At 34.9% G+C, this 20,481-nt stretch overlaps 1 protein-coding gene across 6 annotated transcripts in view; it reads left to right on the plus strand.

Annotated features, from left to right (window-relative positions):
• TRIO (trio Rho guanine nucleotide exchange factor) overlaps positions 1-20,481 on the plus strand; it is a 276,800-nt gene that overhangs the window by 66,477 nt on the left and 189,842 nt on the right. For all 6 annotated transcript variants that reach the window (XM_031946133.1, XM_031946134.1, XM_031946135.1 and 3 more), the window contains one exon: positions 18,217-18,408. In XM_031946133.1, the coding sequence (XP_031801993.1) occupies positions 18,217-18,408 (192 nt within the window). The remainder of the gene's footprint in view (positions 1-18,216; positions 18,409-20,481) is intronic.

Below are 20,481 nucleotides of genomic sequence, written 5' to 3' on the forward strand. Positions count from 1 at the left end.
ACAATTATTTCATTTGATCCTCATAACATACTTTTGAAGCAGGTGCTGTTCTTGTTCTCATTTTACAGTTGAGAAATCTGAGGCAAAGATAACTAGTAAATATCCAAGGTCAAATTTGAACTCAGGTCAAAGTAGGAAGACTACATGCAAATCACTGTGTACACCAAGATAAACTGGTACCATCCCAGAGGGATGGCACTTATCTTTATTTTGTGATTATAGCACTTTCTTTGACTTTAATGCAAAAGTTAATATACTTTGTTAGTGCAACTTTTTTTGTGATTTGTTTTGATGAGGTATTTATACTTAAATAACAGAGATCATGACAGAGGTTATGCTGATTCCAAGTTGCCATTTTACCTATGTTTCTCTGTAATTCATCCATTTTTATTTTAACTGGACTTGAGATGTCATCTGCAGCTGCAGCACATATTTTGGTTTGTTTGTTTGTTTGGTTTTTTCCTCCTGTGCAAAGGGAATTGTTCTATAGGAGATGTGGCCTGTGGTCTTTTCTTTCTCATGTACTCTGCAGCTGAGTTTACTGGTCCAGACAGTTTGATTTAGTACCTCATAAAAAGTAACTGGAAAAACTCTCATGCCTTATCAACAGGATTTGAGACTAGACATTAAAGGGTTAGATTATACATCAAGTAATTGAGAGGCAATGCAAAGGTCCTTGGAAACTGGCCATATTCTAATCCTACTCTTTACAGAATAATTCTGAGACATCCCATCTCTGCTCTTATCTGCACATATCCACAGCAGCCATGATTTCACACCTGCAGACATAAATTTCATACCCGGAGGTCTTTAAATTAGTGGCTTACACTACTGATTGAAATAGTGCTCCTCCTTTCATGCTTGAGTTGACTATTTCCTTGCTTGGGGTGTCATGGAAGACTTTTAGGGATATATCTCCATGAATTTCAGATAACACAGCTTGGCAAGTAAGCTTGTTTGCCTTGGAATAAACAGTCTGCTAGCTGGCATGTCACTGACAGCCTTTGAGAAACCAGGGATACCTGTGGGCTTCTAGTAAAGCATTGTTCAAACATTTTCATGTTTAAAGCAAAAATAGTAGTACATAATAACAGATGCTCCCTACACATTTACTTCTTCTTTTTTTTTTTTCTTTTTTTGCTAAGGCAATTGGGTTTAAGTGACTTGCCCAGGGTCCCCTAGGAAGTGTTAAGTGTCTGAGACCAGATTTGAATTCAGGTCTTCCTGACTTTAGAGCTGATGCTCTCTTCACTACACCAATTAGCTGCCCCCTCAGTTACTTCTTTAGTGAAAATGTCACACTTCAGAAGTATGCAAGAGATTATAATATTTTATGGTATTGTTATTATCAATCACATGAAAAATCCTAACCTAAAACTATTTATGGAGATAGGGGATTTAAAGTAATTTCTTAGAAGGATGAGGAGAGTGGTGAAAGGAGATAGTTGTCAGAAGTCTTTATATTCCCAAAATGTTGTATCAATCTACAAGCAATTTTTAAGTGTCTATGCCCAAGTTATGGGCTAGTTAATGCTGAGGTTATAAAGACAAAAATGAAAACACCATGTATTTATATAAAATTTTTTTATTAATTTATATAAATATTACATAAATAGATGCAAAATAAATGCAAAGTAATTTCATCAAAGAAAAGTAGTAACACCCAGTATGGGATGGTGGAGCGAGGAAAGGGCTTCATGTAAGTGATAATGTTCTGGTTATTCTAAGAGGTCTAACCCTTTTAAGAGGTCAGAATTGAGGAGAGGTAACATTTCAAGCCCAGAGTTCAGTCTGGGTAAAGGCATATCAATTACCTATTGAAAAAGAAACTCCTTCTGACCTCTTCTTGTGTTGAAGTTTTTTAAAGTCTTTGCTTTTTAGTCCACAGATGGAGACTGGTCACTAAAATGAGGGTAAGAGAGGAGTTGAGACTATAATGTAGTAGAAAAACTTGGAATTAGTAAGACCTGAGTTCAGATTTCAGCTCTACTACTTATTACCTGTCTATCCTTTCCTTCTCACCTTCCCCCTTTTGGGTAAACATTCCTCTTTGAAATCAGAAATAAAATTTTCTAGCATCATAAATTAGTATATACTTTCAATGTACCAGATTCAGATACTAAAATCAATTGGCAGGCATTTATTAAGCACCCACTAAGTGTCAAACATTGGGAATAAAAAGAGAGGTAAATAAATAGATATAGTTATAAATATAGATTATACACATAAATATATATATGTGTGTGTGTGTGTGTATATATATATATATATATATATATATATATATATGGAGAGAGAGAAAGTCTCAAAATTCTCCTTTGCAAACTGAGGATTAGAGTTAAATGATCTTGACTATTTCATTTAGAATTGTCTGAAAATATGATGAACTTCTCTATGTGATCATCTTTTGTTTAATAATGATTTTATTTGGGACAATATTTCCATTCCGATGACCTCATGGTGCTCAAAGAACTCAACTAGGAGCCCTAGTTTTATTAAGATGTGGTATATAAATGTTGTCTAGACAGGCAGTGTCCTCAGGAGCAGGGCAGAATAATGCTGTGTATTTATAGTACTATTCATTCACTGAAAAATCTCCTTGTCTTTGGCAAACAATAAACATTATTCTTTCTTCATCATCGGAGAAATGAAGCACACTAAGATAAATGGCCTCAGCAGATGCCCCCTATCACCCTTTCTGTCCTTGCCTACTTTCTGTCAAAACAAATTGAAGTAGGCATGTGCTTCTATCAAGAATTTTTCATGTCTGTGTTTGGGGACTGTATTTGTTGCTGACTCTAGAGGTACTTTAAATACAGGTACAAAAGAGTTTGTTGGTGATCAGTTTAGAAGCAGAAACTCCATTTGAGATTTGGAAGAGAGCTCAGAAGCCCTTGAGTCCATCCCACCCAACAAAAGATTTTCCACTTAGCATACTTGACAAAGAGTTATTTATTTGTCTGCTTTCAGACCTCCAAGGAGTGGAAACCTAACACCATAGTAAGCAGTCCATCCCATTTTTGACAGCTCTAATTCTTAGGAAGTTTTTCCTGATTCTAAAGAGAATTTGGCCTCCTTGCAACTTCCATGTTTTGCCCCGAGGCCAAACAAAGCAAGTCTATTCTTTCTTTCATGAGACAAACCATCTGAAGGATTTGCTTAAAAAACAGTTGTCATGAACTCTCTGAGAGTCCTGTCCTCCAGGTTAAACATACCCATTTCTTTCAAGTGATGGGAATTCAAAACTCTGAATCTTCTTGTTTGCTCTTCTTTGGATACTTGCCATCCTGGCCATATCCTTCTTAAATGTGGCAGCTAATACTCAACAAAGTATTACATATGAGGTCTGATAATGGCAGAATACAATAGGACTGTCACCTCATCATTCCAGTTAGCTATAGCCCTCTGAATTCATCTCAAGATTTCATAAGGTTTTTTTTTTTTTTTTTTTTTTTAGCTGCAGCATCATATAGCTGACTTATTGAACATACAGTCCTTCAAAATCCCCATGCCATTGCTACTGCTTTCTGTTCGTGCTTCACTCAGGCAATATTTGTTAAGTTCATTTTTTATATCCAAGTATAAGGCTTTACATTTAATATCCACAATGAATTTCATCCTATTGTATTCCACCCATTAACCCATCCTGTCAGGATCTATTTGGACTCTGAATTTGTTACTCACTGTTTTGGCTATCATTCCCTACTTTGTTCATCTGCAAATTTGATAAAGCATACTATCTATGTCTTTTTCAGTATCACTGATAAAAATGTTAAACCCTATGGAATCTTCAAGTTACATTGACCAATCATGATGAATATATTTGACCTGGTAGAAAAAAAATTCCTTTTTGAGTCTGGCAAAAACATTTTATTAGAAAGTTTGCTGCAAGATGAGTATACCTTTAGGATGAGATTTTTCTGGTTTGGATTAACAGGATTGTGATTTTGGAAAGTACTTTAGAAAATCAGACTCTATTTTATTTTTGTTTAAGAGTCTTGAATTGGACCTGCTGACAGTGACATGCTTTTCATACCTTACAAACACATTCAAAAGTAGTTTTTGCTGTCCATTCTAGAGAAGAGTGGTAATCAGGGGGGAAAGGAGACATATTGATAGAATAATTTTGACACTGAAGCCTTGAATAGGTATACCCTGTGCAACAATAAAGGATCCTTCCTCCAGTTTTCTACTGGACTCTAAGCCTTTCTTTTTACAAAAATTCTCAGAAACAAGAATATGAAGTATGAAACCTAAAGTCTTGTGGTGAAGTAATCTTCATTTTGTATGTATTCTCTTTCCAACTCTCTGATTTGATTTTTTCCTTCTCTCTTCAAGTGCAAAATTGTCCTTTAGCTCCACTAAGACAAAAATTAAGTTCATAATGAGAGAGAGCAGAGGACTTTGCATCTTTTTTCAGTCTGAGGACCTGTGTCATGTTGTGAGGGTCTCAAGATCATCAAATAGAAGCATGAAGAATGCCCAAAAAGATCTTTCTAAGCAAATATGCTGTTGTAGGTGCTTCCAGATCATGTCCTCTACCTGGAGATGTCCCACAGGGTTCTGCCGTGGGCCCTCTTCTCTCCAACTGCCTTTCAGACATCAGACCTGTAGTCCAGTAGATACCATAAGTTCAACATGTCTAAAACCTAACTCCTCTTTTCCCCTAAATTGTCATCTCCTTACACCTTTCTTATAAATGAGGTGAACATTATTCTCCCAGTCCTTTAGGTTCACAACCTAAGTGTCATGTCTAACTCCTTAATTTCTCTCATCCCTCATATCCAATATTTTGTCAAAAACTCTCTCAAATATACCCCTTTTCCTCTTCTAACATTGCCACTATTGTGATGACTTTATCACCTGACAGCTGGACTATTGCAAAAGTGATTTTCCAAAAGCACATTTCAACTCCTGTCACCCTTCCACTCCACAAAGTTCAGTGATACCTGATCACTTCCAGGATTAAATTCAAAATGCTGTTTAGCCTTCAAATCCCTTTATAACATAGCTTACTCCTGTCTTTCCAGTTTTCTTCTTCTCTTCTGTCCACCTAATACTTGATCTAGTGATTGGCTTTCTGGCTTGTACTATGAACAAGATAGTTCACTTCTTTGCTCTGGGATTTTTGTGTCTCCCATGCCTGGAATGTTCTCCTTCCTTATCTCTACCTACTGATTTCTTGGCTTCTTTAAACACAATTAAAATCTCATACTTTTTTCCCCTCAAACCCTCTTAATTTTAGTGCCTTCCCTGTACTATTTCTTTTTTTTCCCCAAAACCCTCTTAATTTTAGTGCCTTCCCTCTACTATTTCTTCTTTATCCTATATCTGGCTTGTTTATATATGCTTGATGTCTTTTGCCATTCTATTGAGGACTGTTTTTTGCCTTTTTTGTACTCACAGCACTTTATACAATGTCCACGGGTTGTCTCCCTTGCCTGGAATTCCCCACCTCTTCATGTCTACCTTTGGCTTTCTCCTAGTCCCATCTAAAACCTCGCTTTATATAAGAAACTTTTCTTGATTAATCCTTCCTATTGCTAGTTCCTAGATGTCTTGTTTGTGTATACTCGAGTGTTGTCTCCCCCATTAGACTATTAACTCCTTGGAAGCAAAGACTATTTCTTGTCCTCTTTGCATTCCAAGCATCTAGTCCCTGACTCATAGTAGTCTTTTAATAAATCATTATTGACTGATTGAAACTAACTTTTTCTTGAGTATTTCATATAACTGAATAAAATAGAAATTTTTTTTTATATTCATATAAATAGTGAGTCCAGGAATACAATGAAGGGTGACAGAGTCAATAAATAAATAGTAAAAGTCTCTATCATTTTAATTCCTTTAAAATAGATGAAAAATATTGTATAACATAATTCTATAATGCTAAAAATGAGAATCCTGGGGGGGGGGGAAACACCTCATATTTAGATACAGCTAAACTGAGGCAACCCTGTGACTATGATTTATACTCCATGTTGAGTATCCCAAGTTTCAGGAGTTGTTGCAGATATCCCTGACAGTCAGATAAAAAAGGACATTAGTCAGTTTTGCTCACATTTATGTAGCCAAGGACAAACTGTAGTCTCAGGTGAAATACCATTCCTTTTCTTTGTATCATACAAATAATTCCAAACACATATATCGTTCTAAATGACCGAGACCCAAATAATTTCATGACAGGTTACATAGTCAGTCATATTTCTTAGTTTGTATCCCCCTCTAAGACAAGAAATATACAATTCTCATTGTACAACTTTTTTTTTTTTTTTTTTTTTTTTTTTTTTTTTTTTTTTTTTTTTTTTTGTAGACCACCATGCTAAAAGAAACGGCTAAGGTGAACGTTTCTATTGTCAACCAAATAATTATCTGTCCAGCATCATTTTTATTTTTCAAAATGCAGCTAGTAGATTAGGAAATACAGTGACAAAAGTTGAAAATAGGAGGAGGTGATTTTGATAGCACGTCCAGAGTCTATGATAATAAATCTCTAGGACATATTCCTTCAAGAAGTATGAGTTCATTCTTTGAACTTAACACTCTCCTCACTCATCATCTCCAAAGGAACTCATCCTATTTTCCTGCCAGGGCGAATTTCTGTTGCCATTTCCATTGACTTTCTTTTCATTCCATTTAAATATCTTTTAACTTCAAGGAGATAAGTAAAACAGAAATTGGCAAGTTTTACTATTATTCTGCATTTACACACATTAAACTGGGTGATAATTTAGTTTCATATTTATTTTTTCCATCTACTTCAATCCTTTCATCTTTTATTGAGAGGTCATGGGTTTGTAGAATGTAATTTCACATTCCAACTGTTTTAGAAATTTCTGATTTGCTACAGATGATAAAGTTTGTACAGTATACAGCCCGTTACCCTTTGGGGGTTAAGTATATTTTTATATTGCTATAAGATATCATGCTTGTAGATTAGCTTATCTACAGAAGTTCTATCATTTGATGACAAGTTGTTAATGAGAGCCTCTTTGGACAAACTCTGTTTGCCATGAAGAATTTCTTTGAAATATTTATTTTTCTTTAGAAATCTCCTCTTAAAAAAACTAGAATTCTCAAGATTTAAATGTTACCCATACACATTTCAGAATTTGAGGAAAAGTAGAGTAAATTAGTACATAGTAGTCATTTGCATATATTTGTGACACTAACCCAATAATTTCCCTTGGGTTATAACTGCTGTTTGCTGCTAAGGCAAAGTTTCCTGAGTAGCCCAAAGCTACTTTGGTAGATACTTTTGTTGTATTTGTGACTGTGGTTACTGGGTAACTTTGGAGGAACCCTATGACCTAATGACCAGGGAAGTTCTAGTGGAAGTGGATTGATTCTACAATTCCTATCCGAGGAATTTTCATTGATTTCTTTGAAGCAGGTCTAATTGGAAAGACTCCAGAATCATTTTCTCACCTTGGGGTTTGGGGAACTAGGAACTGGTCCGGTTAGAACAACTTGGTGAGAATTAATAAGTTTAAGAAGATTCATGAGAGCCTACCACACAGTGGAAAATGTAGAACTCTTCAGCACTAAGTAGTTTATGGAGGTAAACATTTGTGCTTTTGACATCTAGACATACTGTAAGTTTCAAAGTCAAATGGAAGTAACAGTGATAAGGTAATTTTTTTTTTAACAATTCAATTATGCCAAAATGCATGCATCTAAATGTCTCATTTAAATTAGTCATCTTGCATATTTATTCAAGCGGGAGAATGTATGTTATACCAGAAAGGACACTCATTTGGAATAAGTCCTGTATTTAAGTCTCATCTATACTGCTTACTTTGTGGATAACTATGGGCAAGCCACTTAATTAAATTCTCTGAATATAAGTTTGCTCATCTATAAAATGAAGATGTTGAACTAAAATGATTTCTAAGGTGCTTTCCAATCCTAAAATCTATGATTGTTTAATACATTTATAATATATATGTTCCAGGAATGTATATCCTTTAAAAGGGATAGGGAAGAAAGACATGTAATGACAAAAATGATAAAAAGCTTAATGAGGTAATTGTAAAGGAGAGATTGAGTCATTTTTAAGAATCAACTGTGTTTCAGGCACTATGCTAAGCTCCTTTGATCTCCACAAAGGATTGTAAATTATTTGAGGGGAAAATGAATTTGAGGCACTGTGCTAAGTACTTGTGATACAAGTACAAAAGTGAGACATTCTATGCCCTCAAGGAACTTACATTCTAATAGGAGAACACAAATAATATAGGGGAATAGAAGTCAAGAAATTGTGTTTTCCTTTAGAATATTATTAAGATGGTGAGTAGAGTCAGTCATGAGGCAGTTGATTGATTGTGCCTTATGTACAAGCATTATTACTATTGCTCTAATTATAGTTTCTAGCAGGGTAGAAAGAAGAACAGGAAATATATGTGCCACTTTATAGTGGAGGGCAAGAAGATAACTGAGATAAATGCATAGATCGGATGTGAAGCATGATCTGGAGCCTTCTAAGATATACTGAACTTTATGAATTTGTGCTCACTCACTAACCAATGAGGACAGCTTACTTCTTTGGTTAAAGTTCCAAATTTTAGTGTTTTAAGTTCCCTAGGACACAGTCTTTGGATGTTTGGTAGTCTGAAGTGGCAAGATATATAGGCAGATGGATTATGAAGAATGATCAGGGGCTACCTAATTACTCTTGTCCATGTGTTTGCTCTTCTTAACTCACCAATCAGGATGGTTTAGCACCAAAGTCTGAGTGAGGCATTGCTTTGAATTGGCCAGATTAGGAAAGTGGTACCCTAAGGTAGAACTTTGAAAGACATGAAAAATTTCATTCATCTATTTTCAGATATTTGAACAGATGCACATGGTGTAGCCCAGATTTCATTTTAACCCTAAGTGACTATTTGAGAAACTGTGTTAGAAATAACTTGAAAAACCAACCAACCTAATTTAAGTACAAATCTGTGTGAAGACCCAGAGAGAAGCATTTACCTTTAAATACTTAAAAGGTGTCTGTTAATTATCATAGAGAAGCTCAGTTTATCTAACACTGGGAAAAAACTCAGAAGTCAACAACCTAGAGATACCAGTTGAAGCCAAAAAAGTAGTTAAGTTCTTCAAGGAGATAATGTAAATAGAGTAAAGCCTAGAGCAGGGAACTGATGTTGGGAAAGATGGCAGGATAAAGTGGATATGTAGGAGTGTTCAGAGACATTAGGAGAAAACTAAGACTATGTCATGGAAAAAGGAAATGATTCGTACAGTGTCAAATACTGCAAAAAAAAAAAAAATCAAGGATAATAAATGCTGAGGAAGTCGATGATGGCAGTGTAGAGGCTGATGGTATAACTTCAATAGTAGATGGGAAGTGAAGGAAGCTAGTTAAAAAGTCAGTGGCACTACCAGGCATAGACCCAAAAGATATCAAAGAAAGAAGGAAAGGACGCATGTTTACAAAAATATTTATAACAGCATTAGTAATAACCCCATTCCACTTTTTAAAAAAAGGGATCACTGTATCACTTAAAAAAAATATAGAACAGGAAATTCAGAAGGAGATACAGATAAGCAAAACTAATAGGTTGAAACTAATGTGTTGAATTTAAAATACTCTTTTAAAAGTACAAACTTTAAAATAGGGATTCCTGTTTCATGAATGTTCAGAATAAGGAAATTGCTTTGTTTAAGCAAGTGGGACAAAAATACAAATTCAATCCATGCAAAAATATTCATGGCAACTCTGTTTTAGCAAAAAACTGGAAACAAAATAGTGCTGATTGATTGGAGAATGATAATTGAAAAAACTATGGCTTATGAATGTGTTAGAATATTATTGTTTAGTAATAAATGAAAAATGAAGAATTCAGAGACTTAACTTATTAAGCAGAACCAAGAGCAGAACTGAGAAAGTAAAATACACAATGACTACTACAAAATAATGAAAAATAACTTTATAAGGAAAATTGAAAACTAATGAAATTCTCAGACAGGAGATAATGAAATATCCCTCCTTCATGACAAAGAGGGTAGAGACTTAATGTAGACTACACATACAGATGAACAAATACATACTCACATGCATGTAAATGTGTGTATGTATGTGTGTGTGTATGTACACACATACAGTCAGATGCCCTCATAGAGAAATGTTTTTGTTTAATTGCTTTTCTTTGTCACAATGGAGGGTTAAATCTCGGAAGAAGGGTGAAAAAAAAAACTATGATATAAAAACAAATAGTACCAGTAAACCATTTGAAAATTCATTGGAATTGGTTGGAAATGTGTGTGTGTGTGTGTGTGTGTGTGTGTGTGTGTGTGTGTGTAGGCACTTTTCATTTAAGAATTTTAATAGTGAAAGGAGAGAGAAGAATAGACTAATAGCCAGAGAGGCAGCATTCTCCATTGAGGCCCTTCTTTAGCTATAACATGATGCAGATGACTTCTCAGTGTCCCATATTAGGAAACCAAGGCTTAAAGAATTTTCCACACTTGGAATTGAATGGAATCTGAACTCTCATTTCAACCCCTTGTTCCCCAACAAAACAAAATAAATATTTAGATGGTGCAACAAAGATTAAGTTAAATTTTTTTCAAAAGAAACAGGATCCACATAATTTTTTTTTTGAGGCCATTGGGGTTAAATAACTTGCCAAGGGTCACACAGCCAAGATGTGTTAAGTATCTGAAACCAGTTTTGACCCAGTCCTGACTTCAGGTCTGGTGCTCTATCTACTGCATCATCTAGCTGCTCCAGGATCCACATATTCTTAAAGTTCGAAGTGAAGATACTAACAGAAAGTGGGAGATTGAAGAAATTGGAGAGAAGAGATAATTGAGGAAGTTAGGTAAGAGGTTTGGTGGAAGGGTCTGCCTCAAAAAATAAGAGTGAGTGCTTTTGTCTCTGAATCTGATATGTAGATATGTATGTAAATATAGAAATACTTTATGATCAAGACAAAAAGAAAAGTGAAAGGAGTTCATTATATTCATCCTTTGCAGTTTCCATTTCATTTTATACTTCACTATTACTTTGGATTTGGGGAAGTTATCTTTGTTGATACTTCATTGACACTGTGGGATAATTTAGATCCTCTCAAGCTGAAAGCCGGATCATCTGGTCAGGGTAGGATCAATAAAAAGTGCAAGTCTAAAACCATCAACAAGCATTTATTAAACTCTTACTGTGAGCCAGACACTGTGCTAAGTACTAGGAATACAAATTGAAACATAAAAACCATCAGTCTCAGTCTCTGCCTTCAAAAAATTAACATTCTAATAGGGAAAGCTACACACACTTAAAAAGGAGTTCTAAGGAAGTAGAAGTTGGAAAAGACACCAACTGTGGGGAGAATGGTAGAGAAAATCTTCTGGAGATAAGTCAGCAATGTAGCCTCAAGAAGGATGAAGATATCTTTAGACTTGCCTCTTTAAAGTGGAGATTCTGTGAGGAGTCAGCCAATCATAAAGTTCAATCTCATTGACAATGTGGAATAGTCCAGGGGTGGAGGGATGTTCCAGGGTGAAGAGGTTGAACAGTTATTTGACTGAATAGATGAATGAAGAAAAATTATTAAGTACTCATGTGCCAAGTGCTATGTTAAGGTCAAGGGATAAAAATACAAAAGCAAGACAATCTCTATTTTCAAGGGATTTATATTGTAATATAGAGAAGTAATAACTAGTGAGAGATATTTTGGTCTAGGAATTTATGGAGATATGGATGTAAAGTCAGATATTACTGGAAAACCAAGAATGAAATTTAGGACACTTAGTTTGGAAGCCTTAGGAATGGAGAGATTTTGGTTATTGTAAGTGTACTCTTGATGAGTAGGTGGCAAGAAGATAGTGAGAAAGAAGCAATCTTAGTCTTTGTAGAAATAAAAATGTGTATCTTTATATCTAAGTACTGGAAAATCTAGGTAAAATTCATTTATTGTGTTGAAAGATGAACCATGGAATTAAATCTTGTTTTCTAGTGATTGGTGGTCTATATTAGTATTTATAAAATGCTATTAGGTAGAAACACAGAGACAAAGATGAAACAATCCTTACCCATGAGGAGCTTCATTCAATCAAGAGAAGAGAAGCATATGTACTTTTAAAACTATCTGCAAAATGTCTACAGGGTAACTTGAGGAGATGGGATGTGCCAGCTGTGGGAGGAATCAGGAGAGGTCTTATGGGGAGGGTGAGGGGGGGGGCGGATCAAGAAAAGTTTGAAGCCAAATTTTAAAAGGAATGAGGCCTTTTAAGAAGGTATCAGGAAGGGGAATATAGGTTAGTGGCAATGATAATATTAGTATAAATTGATATGATGCTTTGCAGTTTAGGAGTCTTTTTCTCACAAAAATTCTGTGAATATTCATAAGTAGTATGCATATTATTATTCTCATGGAGTAGCCAGGAAAACTGAAGCACAAAAAAGTGATATGTCTTGCCTTAATCTTACACATCTAAAAAGAGGCAGAAGCAGGATCTAGGTCTTTTGACTTCAAATATACTGCCATTTCCTCTTTTTTTCTATGGTAGTTTTTAGTGACAATACCTGGGTCACTGTGATCTCCCATTTAATCTTCAAGTTAATTTGACATTTCCTATCATTTTTTATGTTAATCAATTTCTATATTTTTCCCGATTACCCTCCAAAAAACAAAAGCTTTTGGATATTTTCTTTTAAAAAGCAAACAAATCAATCAAGCAGCAAAATAGAAGCTTGATAATATGTAATAGTCTAACAAGATTAAATGCTTCCTATGCTCACCACTGAGTTCTGATTGGCCACCCCTTGTTATAGTATACTAGAAAGACAAATCAGAAATCACTTCAGATTGCAAAAAAGCCAAAAATCAATCTTGGCTTTTGTCATTTAATCCTTTATTTCTGAATTATACCAAATGAATCCTTCTCTGCTTAAAAAAAAATTCTATGTAAGAACTCAATTTATTTTTAATTTTTTAAATATTTGGTTTTATTATCAATTTAAACATAAACATTTTGGTATGCAGAGAAGAACAAGAAAAGAGGATTCTGAATAAAACTTCTCAGATACTGTTTGATTCTTTAAAGTGTGTTAAAACTGTTTCATAGGTATTCTTTTTTTCCTTATCTTTTCTTATCTCTATCACCACTTTTCAACTCCAACCTCCTCTGATCACCATCCCAAATCAAAGCTCTCAGTTGTAGCATATAATAATATAAAAAAGCAAAACAAATCAATACCTTAACTATATCTAAAAATGTCTTATTCTCTGCGCCCTACAATGAAAGGAGGTGTGTTTCATTAAGAGTTTTCTTGAAAATCATGGGGGTCTAGTGAATTGATCCAGATCCTAGAAGCCTTTCAAGGTTGTTTTATTTTGCAGTGTTGCTGTCACTATGTAATTTCCTTTAGGTGAAGAGGGGTGGGTGCAATTGGGGTTAAGTGACTTGCCCAGGATCACACAGGTAGTAAATATTCTTACTGAGGTTCTCCTAACTCCAGGGTCAGTTGCACTGTGTAAATTCCAAACTAATTCTTAAAATAATGTGATTACAGAAGGATTCTTCATTTGCAAAAGGTGTTGTCATGTAGCTGAATCTGTCTCTTCCAAGTGCTAAGCTATGTAATCTTTGTGAAGGAGTAGTTCATAATAACATTGGTAGAAACTACCAGTGAAAAATGCTAAGAAAGGAAGAGACCAAAAGTGAGAATCCAGGAGCCATAGGAATTCAGTGGAGTTGGAATGGATTTTGACAAGATTGTAATAAGTCAAGAGATTTTCTTTGTTCATGACTTCAACTGCCTGTCTGCCTGTCAAGCTGACTAATGAATGTCAGCTGATACTCAAAAACTATTCAGGTAGAGTCTCCCTTATAAGAAGCAGCCCTGGACTGAGTCAGAAGGCTGGAATTCTAAGTCCTGACCAAAATATATAGTTAGCTTTGCTGCATACCATCACCCAGAACATGTGCTTTTTCCACGGCTTTGAACTCCTTTTCCACCTAAATACAGTTCAAGTCTGAAATCAGTCATCTTGCAAATGTATATCATTGTTCACAGCACACATCAGGCAAGAGAATGGGAATGAATTAGTCTTCTAAATCCATCACCAGGATTTGAAAATAGTTCAAAGCACATGCCTTAATAATCTCATGATTTATACATCTTTCACATCTATTTCCTCTCCATTCACATAATCATAGCCCTAGTTCAGGCCTTCTTTACCTCCTGCTCAGATTATTTCAGAAGCCTTCTGATTATTCCCTCTGCCTCAAGTCTCTTCCCTGCTTCCATCCATCCTCCAGTCAGTCAGTAAATATTGATTAAACACATATATATGTGCCAAGCACTGTGCTAAATGCTGAGCTTAGAAAGAAGTGCAAAACCAGTCTTTTTTTTTTTTTTTTTAAGGGGATTAATGGGGGAGACAAAATGCAAACAACCAAGTCAAACAAGACATGTACAGACTTAAATTAGCAGTACTCTCAGAGGGTGGCACTACTTGGAAAGATTTTTTTCCCCCCCCTAGGATCATTGAGCCTTTTTTTTTTAGCTTTTTATTTTCAAAATATATGCATAGTTTTCAACATTCATCCTTACAAAACCTTGTGCTCCAAATTTTTTCTCCCTTCCTTCTCTCTCCCTTAGATGGCAAGTATTTCAATATATATTAAACATGTGCAATTCTTCTCCTACGTATTTCCACAGTTATCATTCTGCACAAGAAAAATCAGATCAAAAGGAAACAAAGAGAAAGAAAACAATAAACAGCTTATCATTCTCATAGCATAGTAGTATTCCATCACAGGAGAGGGAACAAAAGGGGAAAAAAAATAAATTTGCACAATAACTTGTTATATATTTAAAGGGAATAGCAGATAGTACATAATAGATATGGTGGTGTCGTATGCAATTATTTTTACTATACTCCTATAGAAATATTTGTTTTATTCCATAAATTAAAAATAAAATAAATGTGATTTCTTGCAGAAGAAGAGATAGCTGAGCCTTGATGGGAGTCAGGAGGTAAAGGTGAGGCCAGGGAAAATTTACCAGCGTAGTAAGAGGAAGAGAAGGAAAAAGCACAAAATGCTTTATCAAAGCCAAACTTCAAAGATTCAGAATAAGCCCTGGTGTGAAAAATATGACCTCCAAATTATCTTCATACACCTTAGGCTCTGCCACATGCTCTGCAATCCAGGGGCACTGGCCTCCTTGCTATTCTTTGAACAAGACAATGTGTCCCAGCTCTGAGTAGTCTTCTTGGCTGTCCCTCATTCTACAACTTCCTTCCTTCTCTCTGCCTTTTGGCTTCATTTAAGTTACCTTTAACCCATTTTCAGGGAGACCCTCTTATGGTCCTCCTCTCTTAGCATCTTCTCTCTCTTGATTATCTCCAACTTACCTGTCTGTGTCTTGTTTGTACATTGTTGTTTGCATATTGACTTTCCCTTTAGATCAGTGGTTCACAAACATTTGTTTTCAGTATCTTTATCCTATCAAAAATTATTGACGATCTCTCCTCAGCTGATACTCAATGTTTTTGTTTATCTGGATTATATTTATAGACATTTACCATATTGGAAATAAAAAACTACTTTTTCATTTGTAGACCTTCTAAAAGGGTTTCAGAGATCCCCAGGATTCTCTAGACCATACTTTGAGAATCACTGCAACTTTAGATGGTAAACTCCTTGAGAGCACAGGTGCCTTTTTTTTTTTTTTTATCCCCAGTATTTTGTATATTGCTCAGTTCTTTCAGTCATATCTGACTCTTTTTGGCCCCATTTGGAGTTTTCTTGGCAAAGATACTGGATTGGTTTGATAGATGAGAAACTGAGGTACAGAGGGTTAAGGGGCTTGCCCAGAGCCAATGCAACTAGTAAATGTCTGAAACAATTTCAACTTAGAAAGATAAGTCTTCCTAACTCCTGGCCCAGCATTCTATCCATTCACCACCTACCTGTCTTTTTCTGGCACACAGCAGGTATTTAATAAATACTTGTTTACCGACTGATTTGACTGACTTTGAAACACCAAGGAAGCCAAAGTTACTGGACTATAGAGTCTTTGTATCTGCAGCACCTGGCACTGTAATGAATATATTGCAGAACTACTTGTTAATTGTTGGGTTGTGGGCCAACAGCTTCATAGTGATATGTGAAAGCCTACAATACACCCCTATTGTGTGGTTGACCCTTTAAAATATGTTAAAATACCTTGCTGGCTGGTATGGATGAGAGAAACACTTGAGTTGTTACTGCCCATTGGTATTAATACCTTAGTTTGTTTTTCTTTTTTCAAAGTTTACCATGAGACTTCTAGTCACCAAACTCATAAGAAATAAAGAGATGTCTCTGGTGTGGTGTATATTGGAATTAAGATGGGGATAACTTGCCTCTCAGAGCAGCCTTAATAACAATTATATATGGATAACATATTATTCCAAATGTTTGAGAATTAGTCAAGTTGCTAATCTGCTCTGTGCTGTAGAATAATTAGTGTTCATTTTGCAGTGGAGCTATAGTTTGATAAATTTAGGGAGGTGTCTGTGAGTAAACTCCCTTTATTATTCCAAGTTAGCACTTTCTCTGTATATCCTTAGAGCAGGAGCTTTTAACCTGTGATCTATTATTTAAAAAAAAAATGTTGATAACTGTTTCAGTGATTCCTTTGCAATCCCACATATTTTGTGTTGTGCAAATATTATTCTACCAAAGGCAGCCATGGCATAAGCCCTGCCTTAAGAGAGTTGTCTGGTGCACCAAGAGGTTAAGGGTCCCAAAGTTAAATACATCTCACATCTTTCATGAACCTTAGGAGTCCTTGACACTGACTAGCTCTTCAGCTATTACCCCACTAGTATGACTGTTAACAAGTCTGTTACATTTTATTCAAAGTTCATGTAACCTTGTCTTGTGCTTTTAAATCTTATACAATGAAACATTTCTTGTGTACCTACAAGACATAACTTCAAAGAATCATCACAGATACTGCTGTCTTTATCTTCAATAGTATCATTTTATTAGCGCTTCTTGTGATGCCAGATAGCCACTAGAACATTGATGCAAAATGAATGCTAACACACTCTCATCATTCTTTGTTAATTAGAGGGAAGCGGGCAGCCTGGAGAAGGGGAGAATCCCGAGGAAACTTGTAACTTCAATGTGAATGTGCAACCTTATTTCTTTTAGTGTAGCTAAAGAGGATAATGCATATTTGCACTTCCCTTTTTGCTTGGCTCTTTTCCCTAGTATTGTCCACATTTGTGCTAAAGTATTACTTGACTAATTCTGCTCTAAGATACTCTTTCTGAATATAAGAATAGAAAACAAACAAAAACAAATCTTGATTTCAACTTTGCTTCTGTTCTCTTTGCTTCCCAATTAGAATTAACTTCTTAATTTGCCTGCAGTCTCTAAATCTGCACTCTGTTAAACTTTGTGTCTCCTTAACCAACTCATTGGTTTCAAAATCCTGTCTCAACTGCTCCTCCCAGTGGACACTCACACTATTATTTTACTTCACCAGTAAGAGGCCCTCTTTGTGGTTATTTAATATAAAAGATCTGATAACAAATTTCCAGTTTCTTAATAGTCACATGGAATAGGTTTTTAAAGTGAAATTCAAGTGTTTTAAAACTTAATTTTTAGCTCTTCAAAAAATGAGGGAAAATAGTAATATTGTTGTTATAACTGTTCAGCCACAAAGAAAGGAAAAGTTCACTAAAACTTAAAATACATACATGAGAAACATAGGAACGGATATCTTTTGGGAACTTAACTCTCTCATCAGCACCTTGGCAATTACCATAAACATACATGTACCACCCAAAAAGAAGCACTTTATACTGTTAATGAAACTGGAAGGGGAAAAAAGTGAAGTAGATACTTATTGTTCCTTTCTATATATTAATAGCCAGCTGTACAGTTGCAAGGAGGCATTTTATTCTTTGGTTTTTTTAAGGGAACTTAAAGCTAAGCCAGTGGATTCTTTTGTACTGCTCAATATGGAAGGACTTTGCCATAGGATCAGATACTTAGCTACTTAATGTTACAATAATGAAGAAGTTATTGATGAATTACTTTAGTGACTTACTACTTTAATGTTTCCAGTATTTCTTTTCTATTAGAATTACAGAAATATCAAAACTTGACTATTCAGATGCTCTTCTGTATACTCTTCTTGTCCTCTGACTCCTGCTCTTATTAGTTTGTTTTTATTTACTTTTTTTTTTCACATGCTTTCTTACGCAGAACACATACACCAATGCTGATAAATTACTAGAAGCAGCTGAGCAGTTAGCTCAGACTGGAGAATGTGACCCAGAAGAGATCTATCAAGCAGCCCATCAACTTGAAGACCGGATTCAAGATTTTGTTCGTCGGGTTGAGCAGCGCAAGATCCTGTTAGACATGTCTGTTTCTTTCCACACACATGTAAAGGAGGTAAGATTTTTGTAGCCCCAATATTTCTTACATACATTTGTAACTGGGTCAAAAAACCTTTCTAGGAGCAAATTTGGATCTTGTTGAAGTATAGTTTGTGAAAGTAGATTAAGAGAGTGATTGTCTTTGAGTTGTAGATTATGAATGGATTATCTGATTTGGTTTACTTCAGTTCTTATCACTTTCTCATCCTTACACGGAATCTTATAAGAGACCAGGGTTATTGGTAGATCTCTTCCAGTTGTCTTCATTCAAACATGACTAATATATACTTTTTTGAGAAGTGATGGGTCTGGGGGAACAGGAATTGAAGTTTACCATATAAAACAGAAATAGAGAGTATACTAGTATACAAGGAGTTAGCTATTCTTTCTGTCCCTAGATTGCCACTCTAAGTTGTTGTGATGATTTTTTTTTTAAATAAGAGTTTGAATCTTAGTCATGTGGTTGAAATCATGATTGCCTCCAGATTTTATCACACCAAATAGCTTTTCAGTCAAATGCAGACTAGTATTAAAAGTATAAAGGCAGGCATCTAAGAAAATGTAGAGAAGTTTAGTGATATTAACTTGCCAACTTAGTATTTATTTTTTATATTTTTCCCATAAACCTATTAGAGCAGCAAAGGGAGACTGCTATTTAATATATTATTTAGCACATGACAAATTCTATGTTCATGTTTTTCTGAGTCTTTATATAGAAGGCTTAATAGTTGCTTTGTGTTAATCAAAGAAAGATTTTACATTTTAATTTAATTCAATTTTTTTGGTTTCTTTTGGAGGGAAATAGTCTTACAGATTTTTCACATGGTAGTAGTTTAGGATTTATATTGCTAAGGGAGAGGAAAGGATATAGGTTTGACATTACTTTCAATTGCCGTTTTCCAGGAAAAATGCTTTTCTATGGAATTTTCCCCCTTCCTAGGAGAATAGGGTATGAATAAGTTCCTTTTCAAAATAAAAATCAAATTTAGTGAAGTTTTAGAATGCCAAGAATGAGTAACAGACAAAACAGAGGCTAACTGCCTTACTGTGTCACTTCCTGTGATTTCAGACTTTGATAATTGTGAGGAATGGAAATTTTTCCTGCCTCATGAAAGGATCTGTTGCATTATAGTATGAGATAACATTTCAGGATTAAGAGATCCTAAAGTAGGTTGTAAAATTTGTGCAGATTTGGGCTGACATAGTAACATTAGGAGAAACCATTTGGAAAAGAGAACAAGACCTGGCCATTATTTTCCTAGGGACCATGTGACCTCTGGACTGGTTTCCTCATCTGTAAAATGAGAAAATGATTTTGATAATGAGAGCTGACATTCATATTACACTTTAAGCTTTTATCACAATGCTTTACATATATTATCTGTTTGACCCTCACATAACATCGTGAAATAAACACTACAAATATGTTGTTATTCCCATTTACGCTAAAGAATCTAAAGCCCAGTTTTCTCATTTGTAGGAAAAGGGGAGATGGTTGCACTGGGTGATATATGTGGTTATTTTTAGCTCTTAAATCCCAAGATCTTACAAAATATTTTCAGAAATATAAGCTTTGGAACCAAGTAAATTAAATAACAACCAGTATCCTCCCAATTTTGAAATGGGTTGTGTTCTAAATTTCATTTTAAAATCACACTTGTTAAGTACTCAGAAGATATTTTTCCTTTAAAGAAAATATCATGTTTGCTAGTAATATTACCAGATGAATAATAGCAAGCTTGTCTACATAATAAATCTGGGAAATACTTTGCATTTGCAATAAAAAAAGTAGAAAATATCAAAATATTAGCAATTGAACAAAATTTTAAACTAGTGATCTTTTATTCTAAATCTGTGATCCTTCAAAAAATTTCAGAAGGTTTTAAAAAAGCTTTGTCTTAAAGCTGAGACATGAGAGAGAATAAAAGCAATTTCAGAGAAAAATAGGGAAGTAGATGGAAACTTTTGAGGAGATGCCTAAGGGTATTTCTATAAACTTTCAAGAGTTTCAGAGATTATGGCACTGGTTCCTCATTATTTCTAATTTCACTTCAAAACTTTGCCTTTTATTTTTCTTGTAACCAGAAAT

The sequence above is a fragment of the Sarcophilus harrisii genome, chromosome 1 (assembly GCF_902635505.1).
Source record: "Sarcophilus harrisii chromosome 1, mSarHar1.11, whole genome shotgun sequence".
Classification (NCBI taxonomy): Eukaryota; Metazoa; Chordata; class Mammalia; order Dasyuromorphia; family Dasyuridae; genus Sarcophilus; species Sarcophilus harrisii.